At 47.3% G+C, this 16,118-nt stretch overlaps 2 protein-coding genes across 7 annotated transcripts in view; one reads left to right on the plus strand and one right to left on the minus strand.

The window, feature by feature from the left end:
* Positions 1-3,046: 3,046 nt before the first annotated feature.
* Anapc13 (anaphase promoting complex subunit 13) lies at positions 3,047-7,517 on the minus strand. Its single transcript, XM_042671731.1, has 3 exons — positions 7,441-7,517; positions 4,033-4,180; positions 3,047-3,332 (listed from the first exon to the last, which is right to left on the minus strand). Exons 2-3 carry the CDS (start codon positions 4,129-4,131, stop codon positions 3,207-3,209), a joined length of 225 nt encoding a protein of 74 aa, XP_042527665.1. The 5' UTR covers positions 4,132-4,180; positions 7,441-7,517; the 3' UTR covers positions 3,047-3,206.
* Positions 7,442-16,118, plus strand: part of Cep63 (centrosomal protein 63) — a 36,161-nt gene continuing 27,484 nt past the window's right edge. For 2 of the 6 annotated variants that reach the window (XM_042671729.1, XM_042671728.1), the window contains exons 1-2: positions 13,442-13,528; positions 14,755-14,932. In XM_042671729.1, coding sequence (XP_042527663.1) covers positions 13,485-13,528; positions 14,755-14,932 — 222 coding nt within the window. In that variant the 5' untranslated portion in view covers positions 13,442-13,484. Of the gene's footprint in view, positions 7,530-7,849; positions 7,972-9,426; positions 9,495-11,453; positions 11,489-13,441; positions 13,529-14,754; positions 14,933-16,118 lie in introns of those variants that run through there. The other 4 variants (XM_042671724.1, XM_042671727.1, XM_042671725.1 and 1 more) reach the window with 4 other exon arrangements.

The raw sequence follows: 16,118 nt of genomic DNA on the forward strand, positions 1-16,118 counted from the left end.
ACCACTTGAGCCATAGCGCCACTTCCGGCTTTTTTCTTTTTGCTTATGTGGTGCAGGGCCTCAGGCATGCAAGGAAAGCGCTCTACCACTGAGCCACCTTCCCAGCTCCCTGTTTTTTAAAATCTTGTCTACAAAAGTGGTGCTGTGGCTCAAGTGGTAGAGCGCTCGCCTTGAGCTGAAGAGCTTAGGGACAGCACCCAGGCCGAGTTCAAGCCCCACACTGACCACCCACCCAAAAAAAAATCTTGTTTACTAGAGAACTTAGCCATGTAAAAGATGACAGACAAAGCTGGGTCCCAGTGGCTCAAGCCTATAATCCTAGCTACTCAGGAGACTGAGAGATCTGAGGATCTCAGTTTGAAGCCAGCCCAAGGAGAAAAGTCCATAAGACTCTTATCTCCACTAAACTACTCAGAAAAAACTGGAAGTAGTGCTGTGGCTCAAGTGGTAGAGCACTAGCCTAGAGCACGAAGAGGCTCAAGGACAGCACCCAAGCCCTGAGTTCAAGCTCCATAACTGACCAAAAAAAAAAAAAAAAAAAAAGACAAGTCTAAGATACTTAGAAGATCTGATTAAGAGCAAGTAGGAGCTGGGCGCCAGTGGCTCACACCTGCTATCCTAGCTACTCAGGAGGCTGAGATCTGAGCATCACAGTACAAAGCCAGCCTGGGCAGGAAAGTCTGTGAGACTCTGATCTCCAATGAACCACCAGAAAACTGGAAGTGGCGCTGTGGCTCAAGTGGTAGAGCACCAGGGCCCAGGCCCAGAGTTCAAGCCTGACGAAAAAAAAAAAAAAGGAGCAAGTAGGAGAGAAAGAGTAACATCCGCAGAGATTGATTGCTAGGAAGAGAGGTCCAGGATAAAAGAGTTGACAAGACAGTGACCAGGCTTTTGCCTTGTACGCTTTTACCAAGAGGCAGGGATGCTGCCCCTCTCCCTCTTTCTTAGAAAGTTCCTCTCAGTTAAGTCGGGGCACCATGAAGAGCCATGCTGAAGTGCTGAAAAGAGATATTCGTTACACACCACATAGACTGTGGGAAGACAGCCCTTAAGCCCGGCTTCAGTCATCTTCGGGGCACAGACATGAACTATGGGTTTGAATAGACAACTCTGTGAGAGGTGTGCGTAGTGAAGCAGTCTCGGCGCCTGATTGGCCATTAGATCCATCCTTGTCCTCTGAGGTTCTGGGAGAAGGTCCTAGACATTGCAGTAAACTCTCATCGCTTGAGAGGAGGGAGGTAATCTGGCCAGTCCTCTGTCCCGAGCTAGTAGTCGGTCCAAGTGGTTTTCTTCTTTTGGGGGAAGGGTCCTCCCTCTCCTCCTTGTAAGCATGCCCTGTCCTTCTTGGAACCCAAGATGTCTGCCAAGCCATTTCAGGAGAGAATGGCTCCATTCGGAGGACACAGATGTCAAGCAGTGACCAGAACACCCAGCTCTCCTCAGGCCTTTAGTTAATGTGTGGGGCCTAAGGAAGGAGTCAGTGTTTTTGTTTTTTTTTCAGAAACAAAGAAGAATAAGTACCACTTACAGCCTGGCATGCGGGAGGAAGCAGGGGCAGAGGTGCCAATTGAGCGGGGGCAGGATGGGAGCCTGGGCGGAGAACTTTTGCTTCTGCTCTTGGTATGGGCATCATGAGCAAGGGTGTTTGAGTCACCCAGGGAGGCCACACTTCCTTTCTAGTCATTTGGTTGCTTTCAAATTCTCTGCCCACTCTCCATCACCCTCAAGAAATCCTGTACATGGACATCTGTGTGTGTGTGCATACACTTGATTCTTGGTAAGTATAATACGAGTTTAAAACCAAGGAAATGTCAACTACCTTGCTATTGTGACTCCTCCCAAATAGGCTTTTCTGTTTTTTCTCCTCCCCCCACCCCTCCACCTGTCCTGGGCCTAGGCACTGTCCCCGAGCTTTTTTTCTGGCTCATGACTAGTGCTCTATCACTTGAGGCTCAGGGACAGTGCCCAGGTCATGAGTTTAAGCCTCAGGATCGGCAAAAAAGAAAAGGAAACTCTAGAATAAAGTCTTTCATTTATTTGTCTGATACTGGAGTCTAGAGTGAAGGGAAAAGATCAGGTAGTTGAGTCCAACTTTCTAAAAGGAATTTATTGAGCGCCATCTGGTGGTCATTAGGCAGCATGAACACAATTGTTTCCATGCACAAAATCTTGAAAACACATCTTAAGGTAATAGAAATATCCCTTCAGGGGATATTTCTGCAATAGAAACATATCTCTTAGTGGTAGAGTTATGGTTATATATGACTTTGGAAATACGTTGAATAATAATAATAATTATTATTATTACTGGTTCTGGGGCTTGAACTCAGGGTCTGGGCACTGTCCCTGAGTTTCTTCTAAAGGCTAGCACTCTACCTCTTGAGCCACTTCTGGTTTTCTGGTGGTTCCCTGGAGATAAGAATCTCACTGATTTTTCTGCCTGGGCTGGCTTTGAACCACAATCCTCAGATCTCAGCCTCTGGAGTAGCTAGGATGACAGGCGTGAGCCACCAGCATCTGACTGAGCCAGGAATACGTAACAGGGGCTATATGTACTGGGCAGAAGTTCCTCCAGCTAAGCCTGCTCAATCCTTCACAAGTGGGGAAAAAAGCAGAAGTCAGGAACTCTGGTCTGGCTTCTTTCTTTGCCTGGACTTCGTTTTTTTTTTGGGTCCAGTCGTGGGCCTGAATTCTGGGCCTGGGCGCTGTCCCTCAGCTCTTCAGCTCAAGGCTAGCGCTCTACCACTTGAGCCACAGCGCCACTTCCGGCTTTTTTCCTTTTTTGCTTATGTGGTGCTGGGGAATCGAACCCAGGGCCTCATGCATGCAAGGCAAGCGCTCTACCACCTTCCCAGCCCTGCCTGGACTTCTTGTACTTCCAATCATCTGTGTCCCAGGACACTAACGGTGTGTGTGTGTGTGTGTGTTAAACTTTACTGGTAAAGTGAAAACAAGAGTTAAAGGCAGATGTTTTAAGGCAATCACGTTCAAACACAAGCAAGCAAGTGAATGAAAACTTCTAGCCAAGCGTTGTACACTCCTGAGACACCTTTGAATTGTTTTATATTATGCTGACTGGGGGCGGGAGCGGGGGAGGGAAGGGAGGTGTACACTTTTCAGTACGGATTCATTACTGGAAGATCTGAATTCAGACCCGGTTTATTGTGGTGTTTCTGACAGCTGCCGGCATGGAGGGAGGGGCGGCGTCAGTTTCCAGCTGGGGGCACGTTCTCGTGGAGGCACTGTAAGGCCAAGTCTGTCCACTTCATTTCCTGTTCTTTCACAGATTCTGTGGTGCCTCCATTGTCTTGTTCAGGCTCAGGAAGTTCATTCTGAAAAGGCACAACAGTCATTCAGAACAATGATCTGCTTTTACTATTTCTTCGTCCTTTTTTTTTTTTTAAAATAGTAATGGAGCTTGAGTTTAGGGCTTTGCGTGTGCCGGACACTCGATGCGTGAGCAACACAATAGCTCCAGGCCTTTTTGCTCAGATTATTTTTGAGATAAAGTCTAGGGTTTTTGTTTGTGTTTCTAGGACTGCAGTCCTTCTGACCTCAGCCGTTCTCATAGTTGGGATGATAGGCATGCATCATTATGCCCAGCTATTGGTTGAGGTGAGGTCTTGGGGCTTGAACTCAGGGCCAGCGTTCTGCCCCTTGAGTCACAGCTCCACTTCTGGCTTTTCTGGTGGTTCACTGCAGATAAGGATTTCATAGACTTTTCTCCTAGGGCTGACTTTGAACCGTGATCCTCATAGCTCAGCCTCCTGAGTAGCGAGGATGACAGGTGTGAGCCACCAGCACCTCGCTGCATGTCTAGCTTTAGAGTCTCAAGGAATTGCTGGGGCGCTGGAGGCTCATGCCTGTAATCCAAATCTTGCATTTGGACTGGCCAGGAGACTTGCTTTGGACACTCCTATGAGGACTTTCCTGCCCGGGCCGGCTTTGAACTGTGATCCTCAGCACCCGGCTCAGATCGTACCTTTAACCCATCACCCTCACCCTGAATCACGATCAGTGATGATAACCTACCAGTGGTATTGCAACATCTTCATAAGGCAGCTTGTCTTCTCGCCAGGCATCGTCAATCAAATCCAAGATCCTTCCATCTCTCTGTACCTCACTGTCCATTTTCCTGCAGCAATGCTGTAGGTGCAAAAGTTACGTCTTCAGCTGGGTGCTGAAAAAACAACAAAGAACAGTTAAGTCTTCTATGTGAAGACTAAGCAATTGGCATGATTCTCCAGGCTTTTGAGTCCAGAGCCATTCTGCAGTGCATCACCACATTGGGAAAAGCTCATCTTGTATGGGTCAGGTGATAACTTACAGACTGGTGTATAAAGAGTGACAGGAGAATAACACGTCTGTCTCTCTCTCCTTCCTTCATTTTTTGCAGTACTGGGGTTTGAACTCAGGACATTGCACTCACTCGGCTTCTTTAGCTGGTATTCTACCACTTGAGCTGTATCTCTAACCTTGCTTTTTCCTGGTTATTTTAGTTACCAAGTCCCACAGATCCCCCCCCCCCCCCCCCCCCCCCCCCCCCGTTCCCTGCCCAGGCTAGCCTTAAACAGAGCTCCTCCAGATCTCATCTTCTTGAGCAGCTGGGATTACAGGTGTGAGTCAGTGGAGTTTTGCATGACGGCCAATACATTTCTCAACAAAGCTCTAATCATGCTGCACCTAAATGGGGGTTTTCCTTTCCTAACTTGCACATTCATTTCCCGCCCCCCCTCTCCCCACAATCACGGTACCTTTGATGAGTCCCTAATTCAGGACTGCTTGCTCAGTCTGCTCTCCTGCTCTTTTGAGCCCCCCCCTTCCCCCACGTGACATAAATCTCCATTTGCCTTCACCCAAGCCTCAGCATTCCCTGCAACTGAACACTGCCTGGGAATGTGTCAACTGGTCAACCGCAGGCCTGACTCAGACCTCAAGGTGGGAACAATGTTGGCAGTTGAGCTTCCACATGAAACTTGTCACTTTCTGGTCTGATCTCTTGAGAAGAAAAGTGCTCCCCCTCCCCGCCCCCTCAGCCAAGCAAGGGTGGCAGAGCCTCAGGCTGCTCTTGTTTTGCCTTCCCTTCACAATTGCTTCTCTAATTTTCATGGTGTACTGCCTTCCCTGCCTGGCCTGAGGGGTCTGGATGCTTAGCTTCTTTGAGTGTGGCTCACTCCTCATTTTCCTTCTAAAACTGCTGTAATCCAGTGCAAGAGGCTGGCCAGCTTGGAGAGCACTTCTGAGGTGCCCTAAGTTTGGGTTCTGCGTCATCAAAGGCCACCCTTTGTTGCTTCCTGCTACAAAGTGGCAACCCTGAAGGTCTGGCAAGCAGCGAGATACCCCAAGCTTCTATTTCTTTTTTGTTGTTTGTGTTGTCAGTCTTGGGGCTTGAACTCTGGGCTTGGGCACTGTCCCTCAGCTCTTCAGTTCAAGGCTGGCGCTCTATCACTTGAGCCACAGCACCACTTCCGGTTTTCTGGTGGTTCATAGGAGATAAGAGTATCACGGATTTTCCTGCCCGGGCTGCCTTTGAACCATGATTCTCAGATCTCAGCCTCCTGAGTACCTAGGATGACAGGCGTGAGCCACTGGCGCCTGGGTCTCTCAGCTTCTAGTTTTAAGGTGATGGACACTCACGGACAACCAACCTCTGGGTATGGAATTCAACTATGCCAAGCAGTTCTGTGCCCGTCTCCCAGAGTGTATACATTTTCCTAACACATGGTCAAGCCCTGTACCCAGGTTGGGGCAAGGAAGGGTTTTTATTCCTGTATGGATGAATTCAGGCAAAAATGAAGCAAAAAGTGCACAGCTACTTCTGTCAGCAGTGGAGGAGGTGTTAATGTTTTACTCTGAATTAATCTACTACCACCTAGTGGATAAACCAAACAAGTTAAAGGAAACTGCAAGAAAGGTATGCCCAAGTAGTCCTTTCCCCTCTGTCCCATTTGCCCTCCTTTTTCCTTGCCTCTCCCCTATCCTCATTCTTTGCAGCTCTGCCCTCAGGATATTCTCATGGGCCCCTCTGGTCCTTTCCTCAGGATCATACAGATTTCACCTTCTTTTTGGGGGAGTAAAGTTCCAAGGAATCTCTCCAGCTCCATCAGGTTTTCTGTACTTAAATGTTTGTCTCTTATACTAACTTGATCCTTTAGACAAGCTAGGTCAGCTTTCTAACCAATTGGCTTGGACATCATTAACACCAGTTGATGTATGTGTGTTGGACCAATGATTCCTTAATATATCTCGGCCTCAATATCTTAAAGGCCAGAAGCCCTGTCCTACTTGCCATGCGCTGCACTTAAAAGCTCCTTTTCTTTTGAGGGTAGGGATGAGGGGGAGAAAATGGGGGGGAGGGGGAACAAGGAAGGGGTGACACTGACCAAGAAGCATTGTGTTCATAACCTGACTTACGGAATTGTAACTTTGGTAAAATTACTCAACAACGATAACAGTAATATATCTATATGTATAACCATCTCTCTCTATACACACACATATATCTAGGTATATTAAATATACATTATTAAAGGAAACAAAGAAATGTACCATTAGAGAAGGTGGCTCAGTGGTAGAGCGCTTGCCTTGAGCTGAAGAGCTGAGGGACAGGCCCCACGACCGGACCTCCCCCCGCAAAGTACCATTAATCATATGCATCTTTACATAGGCATTTTTTATATGGATCTCCCAATCAATCAATCTATCGCTAGAAAGACATGGATCTCCTTTTCCTCGATGCCAACCCCTCTTCTTCCTCTCTGAGGTCAGTCTCTCGTTCCCAGGGTCAGGCGCTAAGGTAAGTCTGCCTCACCTTCAGGGCAATGCCTGGGTGCAAACAAGCCTCGTGTTCTTTTCTTATTTTTCCCGGGGAAGCCGGCCCACTGTTGCAGACCTCTTCGCTTCTAGATCAGAACCCCAAGCCAAAGGGCGGGATTCGAACCCACCTCTTTGGCGTTCCCCATTAGATCCCAATGGGGCAGCCTGCCACACGGTTCACACACACACACAGCACTCACGACATCCCTCCCCCCGAGGAAGGCGCAAGCTTTTTCCGGCTCTGATTTTTCTGTCCGTCGTGGGGCTCGAACTCAGGGCCTGGGCGCCGTCCCTGAGGCTTTTTTTTTTTGTGCGCGAGGCTTCGAGCCCCGGGCGCCGCGGTTCACAGCTCCGCGCGTGCGCATTCCGTCCAGACCCGGCGGCGTGAGCCCGCCCACCGCCGTCACTTCCGGCCTGGAGGCTGAACCGGAAGCGACGGAGGGGGCGGGGATGGTAGGGTGGGGGCCGGGAGGCCCAGCCTCGCCGCCACGCCCGGCCGGGTGCGGGCGGGAGCAGGCCTCGGTCGGCGAGGTGACGGCGTCGGCCGGCTGCGGGGACCTCTGAGGCTCCGCAGAAGCTAAGCTGACGCGGGAGAGGGTCGGGGGGAAGGCGAGGGCCCCTTACCCGAGGCGCGTGCAGCCCGCTTCCGTCTCCGGACCACGCCCACCCCGGGCCACGTGACCCACAGATCCCCGGATGTGCCCGGATCCCAAGTAAGACTTTCGTGTCCTCGCGTGTGTGTGGAAAGGGGGGGGGGAGTGGGCGGGGCGAGCGTGCTGACGTCAGAGCCCGGGCGGCGGTGTGGCGGCGACGCGCATGCGCGCTCCCGGCCCGACCCCAAACGGCGGGAAGCTGGCCCCCGGGGGCCCCGTGGGGAAGGCGGCGCTCGCGCGAACGCCGTGGCCGCCTGTGTGCGCTTCCGAGGAGCAGGCTAAGGGCGGGGCGGGGGAGGAGGGAGAGCGTGGCGGTCGCGTCCTGGGTCCGCCGGCGGCCCTGGCCGCCGAGGTGCCGCTGGCCGCCCGGCAGCATGGCCGCAAGACGCCGGGGCCGCCGCCGCCGCCGCCGGCCTGGATCCGCCCCGGCCTGGACGCCTCCGCCCCGCAGCCAGGCGAAGGCGGGCACGGCCGGCCCCGCAGCTGCGGCTGGCCTCGTCAGGTGGTCCAGCCCTTCCCGGTGGGCCCCGGGCGGGGGGTGCGTGGAGGTGGTGCGTGGGGGGGGAGGACGTTGCGGGTGGGACCGCCGCCCTCCGAACCCCGGCTTCCGGCCGAGCCGCTCGCGGGAAGGGGCCCGGGGGCTGCGCGGCGACATTGTGGTTTACGGCAGGTGGTGGCGGCCCGCCCGCCCGCGCGCGCTGCTTTACGGCAGGTGGTAGCGGCCCGCCCGCCCGCGCGCGCCCGTTTACAGTAGGTGGTAGCGGCCCGCCCGCGCGCGCGCTGCTTTACGGCAGGTGGTGGCGGCCCGCCCGCCCGCGCGCGCCCGTTTACGGCAGGTGCTACGGCCCGCCCGCGCGCGCGCTGCTTTACGGCAGGTGGCAGCGGGGCCCGGGCAGGTGGCCGCCGCAATTAGCAGCTGTTAGCTGTCTGCTTAGAACGTCCAGAAACGTGCAAGAAACCAGCGAAGGGCCGGAGACCCGAGGAACCCCGAAGTTTCCTGACGGATCCACACATGCAAATCAGGGTTGGGAAACAGTTTTTGAAAGAGGGGGGGGGAAAAACTTTTTTAAATTATAACTTAAAAAAGTACTGTAAAGGTGACGTACCGAGGGGTCGCAGCTGCGTAAGTCGGTGTAAGAGTGCGTTTCTCTCTCTTTTTTGGACAGTGCCACCCCTCTTCCCTCGCGCTCAGCCCGTTTTTTTCCCCGACCATCCATCCCTGCCCACAAATTGGATAGTTCATTTTCTACGTAGTGTCTGCTGCATTTGCTCACCCATAATACCTAATTTAACTTTTTTAAGCCCGTCCTGGGGCTTGAACTCAGGGCCTGGGCACTGTCCCCGAGATTTTATGCTAGCACTCTGCCAACTTGAGCCACAGCGCCACTTCCGGGTTTTTCTGTCTATGTGGCACTGAGGATTCGAACTCCGGGCTCCCTGCACACTAGGCAAACACTCTACCACTGAGCCACAATCCCAGCCCCTCCCCCCCCCCTTTTTTTTTTGAGGTTTACATTTTAATTACTGAATCTCCGTAGGCCTTTTTTTGTTAACCACATACTCAATGACCCAAATACCCACGGATTTTATTAAATTCGAGAAAATGACCTAATTAGTGGTCACCATGCCAGATGGTCATTAGAAACAGAACACTTTTATTGCAAACGTACTTGGAGACAGTAAGTCTAGATCCCGAACCGCGGGTCTTTAAGTCCCTTTACAAGGGAAGTAAGGATGAATGTGATGCGGTGGAAGACCAGTTTTGATGGATAGTTAACTACAACCTAACTTCATCCGCATTGACAGTTACCTAACAGTACACTTAACTTGCACACTCTAGTTTCCCCTGGGCCTTACATTCACTGCCTTAAACTGTTTAACATTTTTTTTCCCTTTAATAAAGCAATATTGTAGGTTAGATGCCCTTCATTTGTACAGTTCCTCGTATACTGGGATCGGGTGTCTTTTTTTTGAATGAAGACAAAAGGATCATGAACTACACATCTCCCGGTATTTACATTCTTGGTAATCTATTTTCTTTTTTTTTTTGGTTGTTTGTGGGACCTGAACTCGGGCCTGGGCGCTGTCCCTCAGCTCAGGGCTAGCACTCTACCGCTTGAGCCACAGTGCCACTTCCAGCTTTTTTCTGCTTATGTGGTGCTGAGGAATCGAACCCAGGGCCTCATGCATGTAAGGCAAGCACTCTACCACTGAGCCACCTTCCCAGCCCAATATTTACATTCTTAATAGCTACAGCTTACTGATATAATAAAGCCTGTATTTTATTTATAATGCAGTGCTGTCTTTAGGTTAGTTTTTGTCTAGAGCTGCTCGACTTCTGCTTTATTACAATGATCAGTAGTAAAAGCTGTAAAATGCAAGTGGGCTAGAAGTTTATAAAACATTCAGATACATTCTCCCTCTTTTTTTTTTTTTTTTGGTGACTGAACTGAGGCTTGAACTCAAGACCTGGGCCCTGTCCCGGAACTCTCAAGGCTAGCACTTAAGCTATAGTTCCACTTGGGCCGTTTTGTAGTTAATTGGCAATAGGAGTCTCATGGGCTTTTCCTGCCCTGGCTGGCTTCAAACTACTATATTCTCCAATATCTGCCTCCTGAGGAGCTAGGATTTCAGGTCCAGGCTTCACACTGACTTCTAAGATGCACGTAGATTCATGTTTTAAAAACTGTAGAACTTAGGTATGTCGATTGTATGGATGCCATTTCTTCACTTGAAGAAATAGAGGACCTTTGCTTAGTCCCTCCTCCTGTGGAGACAGACGGTTACAGCATCAGTAGTCCACTCTAACATAGTTATTATCTTCCCTGCTAGGTGCTACATTTGCTTGTTTCAGTTCTTACAAAGCCACACTATTATTACACTTACACAAATTAATAAAAGTTCTGTAATGTCGATATCCAGCGAGGGTTCACATTTCTTCAACTGCCCCTTGAGTGTCTTTACAATAGCTTGTTTGGACCAAAATCTCAGACAACCACCCACTCTATCTTTGGGACAGCGCTTTCAAGATCATGGAAATAGCAGTGTCCTCACATCCCTTTACCATTCCAAACGTAGCTGTGTCATGTGGTATCCTTTAAAATGTACCTCTGACCTCAGTAGTTGGGAGTTTGAGCATTTCACTGTCAACATAGCTACTATCCGTAGAATAGCCATCAAGCAACCATGACTTCTTAAATTAATTTTTCATGAAGCTTTGGTATCTTAGTTGCCTTAGCCACACTTACAGTGCTCAGTAGCCCCTTAGTGTCAGGTAACTACTGATTGAGCAGTGCAAGGATTCAGTGTTACTGCCAGTACCGAAAGTTCTGTTGAACCATAGTGATCGAGAAGCTTGATTAGATTCAGCCTTAATTGTTGATGGGCAGAAGTGCGAGAATATTGCACAGGTGTAGATTTCATGTTACAAAAATCACTGCACCTCCTGGGGTAATTATTAGGGAGGGCAGGTAAGACCGGGCTAGCTGTTTCTGGTTGGGACATTAAGCTTTAGTGAGTTGGGGCTGGGAAGGTGGCTCAGTGGTAGAGCGCTTGCCTTGCATGCCTGAGGCCCTGGGTTCAATTCCTCAGCACCACATAAGCAAAATGCAAAAAAAAAAAAAGCCGGAAGTGGCGCTGTGGCTCAAGTGGTAGAGCGCTAGCCTTGAGCTGAAGAGCTAAGGGACAGCGCCCAGGCCCAGAGTTCAGGCCCCACGACTGGACCCCCCCCCCCAAAAAAAAAAGCTTTAGTGAGTTTTAGTGCTGTCTACCCAATCCACCGTGACAATGCCCAAGAGCTTTCCTTTCATGGACTAACAAACACCTGAATTCAGTCATTGCGTGAGGGCTTACAAAGTCGTGATGTTCTAAGTCTTCCTTCAGTATTTATTAGCTGGGAATTGCTTTCCCTCAGCAGCGGCTCAAGAACCCTGTTTTCACAAGGGAAGGCAAGACAAGTACTTACTTCTTTCCCTCTACTTTCAGACTACATCAATGAGTTGGCCTAGCAACCTCCAAAGGTAACCATGAGGGTTTTTGCTTTTTCTACTTAAAAAAAATTATCACACATCTATAGATAATAATGTATAAATTGTCTCAACCTAGACCAATTATTATCTTGTTCTACACTGGGCCAGTGAGAGCCCAGTTCAGTTGGCTATTATTCCATTTGTTAGACCAATAGTTTTGGTAATTTCCTTGCTTTCGGCTAAAACATCCTTGGCTCATTTATACTTTACCGCCTCTAAGATAGGGTATTAAGAGATCACAGTATGGGAGCGTTGTTCTTGCTACTAAGTTGCTGCCACCTGGTGGTCTTGAGGTGATATTACGTTTCAGTTTAGTTTTACTCCTCAAGATACTTTAAACCCAATGAAGATAATGCTGGAACACTCTTAAAATAGGAACTAGGCATCGAATAAGAGATATCTGATCAGTCATGCACAAAAAATATCAGCAGCACTTAGGATAATTTTATTTCTTTTAAGCTAATATATATTTGATCCCAAGGATTCTTAAGCGAGATATTTTCACTATGGTTTTAAGGTCAGGAGTACTGCAAAATATGAGAATTGGGCGTGGTTGGGGGTTGGGACATGAGTGTGAACTCCTGGGTTTGAACTTTAGGACTGTACTTTGTAGTTTACCATAGTCAAGTTCTTTAACCCTCTAAGCCCAGTCCAGCTTCCTCAACATAATAATGTGCCTTTTTTTTTTTGGTTCTGGTACTGGGCTTTTAACTTAGGGTCAGGACACCGTCCCTTAGCTTCCACTCAAAGCTGGTGCTCTACAACTTGAGCCACAGCTTCACTTCTGGCTTTTTGGTGGTTAAATGGAGCTAAGAGTCTCATGGACTTTCTTGTCCAGACTACACACTGTCTCAGCTCTCAGCCTCCAGAGTAGCTAGGATTACTGGAATGAGCCATTGGCACCTGGCTCAATGTCTGTCTTTTTTTAATGTGAATATTGAGATAAAGTATGAAAGACAGCTAGATCAGTTGAACATTTAGTGACTTAACATCTATTAATTATTAATAATGTCATCTAGAAAATATGTTAATGAATTATGCATTACTAAATACTGTTTAAGAATGACCAAAAGAAGTATAATTTTAGTAGCAATAGTTTTGAATAACTAGTAACATTGTCCTCGTGAATAGCATTTTCTTGAATATATAGTAAATACCCATGTCTGACTGTCAGGAACATGGTATTTAGAGTGGACATTTAATTGGCTTTTAGACAAAACTGGGAACAAGTCTTGGTAATTATTGTTGATGCCTTTAATTTTACAGGTGCAAAAACTGAAGTCCAAGAACACATGGCTAGTTAGTTGCAAAGCATGACTATTTCTGGATATCCATCCAGCACTATGTGTACTCTGTACTGTCTCCCAGTTCTCCTAGAATAGGCCACTAGTGGGAATCTGAGTTACAGTGTAATTTAGTTCTTACTGTGGTATGAAAGAAAGTGGTTAGAATGTGGGAGTCTATTTCCTTATGTTTCTATTTTGTGAAATGTTGGTGAAATAGGTCAACTACATTAACCAGAAGAAAAATCTCTGTCATATTTGTGGACCAAGAATGAACACTCCCTGTTAATACCTTTAGAAATAAGGTGCAGTGGTTGTATTTTCCAATCTTTGCTGTCTCCCCCCCCCCCCCCCCCCCCAGTGTTTCTAGAATACCTTGTATTAGTGTCCTTTGCTAGAAAGATGCCTTCTCCTCTACTCCCAACACTAGGCACTGGAAATAATAAGTTATTCGATCAGTCATTCAGGGAGAATTAGGATAGTTTTGCTTGCTATCTAAGATATTTGGGTCTGAAAATGTCAAGAATAATGCTTTTTGCCTCTGTAATCAGCTTAGGAAGTACTGCATTTTCTCATTGAGATTTGTAAGCTTTCATTCACATTCTTAAGCTGAAGTTGCAATGTTAGAACTTAATGACTTCCTTTAGGACTTATTTCTTAGGTTTTCTTCTCCCCCCAGTTATCAAAGCAAAGGGGATCTGGCCATGGAAGCTTTGTTGGAAGGCATACAAAATCGGGGGCACGGTGGGTAAGTGCACTTTTGACCTTGAATTTCTTTCTTTCTTTTTTTGTCGGCTTGGGATTTGAACTCTGGGCCTGGGCACTGTCCCTCAGCTCTTCAGCTCAAGGCAAGCGCTGTACCACTTGAGTCACTGCCACTTCTGATTTTCTGGTGTTTTATTGGAAATAAAAGTCTCAGAGACGTTCCCGCTGGACTCGCTCTGAACCTCGATCCTCAGATCTCAGCCTCCTGAGTAGCTAGGATTATAGGCATGAGCAACAGGCGACTGGCTTGACCTTGAATTTTTACTGGAGTTTTAAACAACCTATATGAATTGTGCTTTGGTACAGAAGCAAAAACAGTGAGCCAAAGCTGGGCTGATCCGTACCACACATGTGGACGGCATTTCTCTATGGGGTTGAATTCATTTCAACAATGGAACACTGAACGCCGCTTTCTTCCTGACTTGAGTTTTGGTTTAAAAAGCCAAATATGGCGGCTCACGCCTGTAATCTTAGCCTGTAGTCAAAGCCAGCCCAAGCAGGAAAGTCCTCAAGACTCCCATTTCTAATTAACCAGCAAAAAGCTAGATTAGAGGTATGGCTCAAGTGGTAGAGCACCAGCTATGAAGAAGTAAGCTAAGAGAGAACTCAAGGCCCTGAATTCAAGTCCCCAATACCAGCAAAAAAAACCCCAAAACCAAAACAAACAAACAAAAAAGCATATTTCACAGGTTGGGGATTTAGCTCAGAAGAAGAGCACTTGCCAGGCAAGGCCTTGAGTTCGGTCGGCAAGTGTAATTGTTAGCTATGAAAATCTCAGTCTAAAAGCCAGATGTCTGTGCTTAACCAAGTTGCAGGCTTTATATTGTTCAGTAGTGGAGGAAACCTTCATATTAGCATTAAAAACAAAAATCTCAAATACTGTTCTTTAATCCTGGCAATGTATTGCCTTTTTTGTTATTGGTCATGGGCTTGAACTCAGGGTCTGGGTACTGTCCCTGAGCTCTGGTGGTTTATTGGAGGTAAGAGTCTGATGGACTTTCCTGCTGGGGCTGGCTTTGCACTGTGATCCTCAGATCTCAGCCTCCTCCTGAGTAGCTAGGATGACAGGCATAATTATGCCACTAGTGCCTGGCTTAACTTTTTTTTTTTTTTTTTTAAGTAGGTTTAATTTGCTTTAGTTTCATATGTGAGGGGAAAAAAAACCCCACTCAGACAAATGTCCTGTATTTGGTCTCTTCCTATTTACAGGGGGATTTTGACATCCTGTGAAGCAGAACTACAAGAGCTCATGAAACAGATTGACATAATGGTGGCTCATAAAAAATCCGAGTGGGAAGGGCAGACCCATGCTTTGGAGACTTGCTTGGGCCTCCGTGATCGCGAACTCAAGGCGCTTAGGACTCAGTTGGATATGAAACACAAAGAGGTAAACCAGTTGATTCAGGCTTCTGTTTGACCTTATCTTTATACTAAACATGTTCACTTGAAAGCAAATTTTTTTTTGTTTTGCTTTTCTAATTCTTACATTTCATCCAGAAGAAAAGCTTATTGTGAAATTATATGATTATTAGTATTTATTTCAAGACCATTTTGCTTTGGACATATACAATGTACACATAATTGTTTCAAAATGTAAAAGATTACCACACAATCTTTGTATAACTTTCATCCTATTACATGTACATATTAACATGTACTGAGTTTGGTGGAAGTTGTTTGGGTCCTCACTGAATGACTCGTTAGCTAAAACAAGTTAAGAGGTTGGGAGTGTGTCTCAGTGGTAGAGCATTTGCTTAGCATATTTGAGGACTTGGGTTTGATACTGCCAAAAAGAAAAGAAAAGTTGAGTCCCTGATTAAACACATTTGTCTCTTTTCTTTGATTTGAAATGAAATCTGGCCTGGGATTATTGCTCGGTATTGGAGTGCTTGCCTAGCATTCACAAAAATCTGGGTTTAATATTCCTACAACATCACACACGTACACCCCATTAAAATCAATCTCATTAGTCATTAATATTGGTAATTATTGGGACCAGTTTAGTTACATACATACGTATACTTAGACAATTTTATTTATTTATTAATTTATCTGTTTATTTATTTTGCTGCCAGTCCTGGAGGTTGAACTCAGGGGCTGGGTGCTGTCCCTGAGCTTTTGTGGTCAAGGCTAGTGTTCTACTACCTGAGCCATAGCTCCACCCTGGCTTTTTTGGCTGGTGGATTGGAAACATGAGTCTCACAAACTTTTCTGCCCAAGCTGGCTTTGAATCTTGCTGCTCAGATCTCAGCCTCCTGAGTAACTGGGATTATAGGTGTGAGCCACCGGTGTCTGGAAGTTTAGTAATATTTACTGACTTCTCATGATATAGCTGGTGCAGTGGGAAGCAATATTGGAAGGCAAGCAGAAAGCATGTTACCTTTGGAGACGTGGGTGGAAGTAGTGACGGGCAAAAGTAATCTGCCTAGTGGAGTGGTGGTCATGGTCAATAGGCTTATTCTCTTTGTGCTAACTTATTGAGCTGTAGTGTTCTGCCTGTATATTTTCCTTCAGTTAATGTTTATTTAAAAATAAAATAATAGATAATTCCTATTTGAGTGGTTGAAATACAT

The sequence above is a fragment of the Dipodomys spectabilis genome, unplaced genomic scaffold (genome assembly GCF_019054845.1).
Source record: "Dipodomys spectabilis isolate Male_0828 unplaced genomic scaffold, ASM1905484v1 ptg000656l, whole genome shotgun sequence".
In the NCBI taxonomy this organism is placed as follows: domain Eukaryota; kingdom Metazoa; phylum Chordata; class Mammalia; order Rodentia; family Heteromyidae; genus Dipodomys; species Dipodomys spectabilis.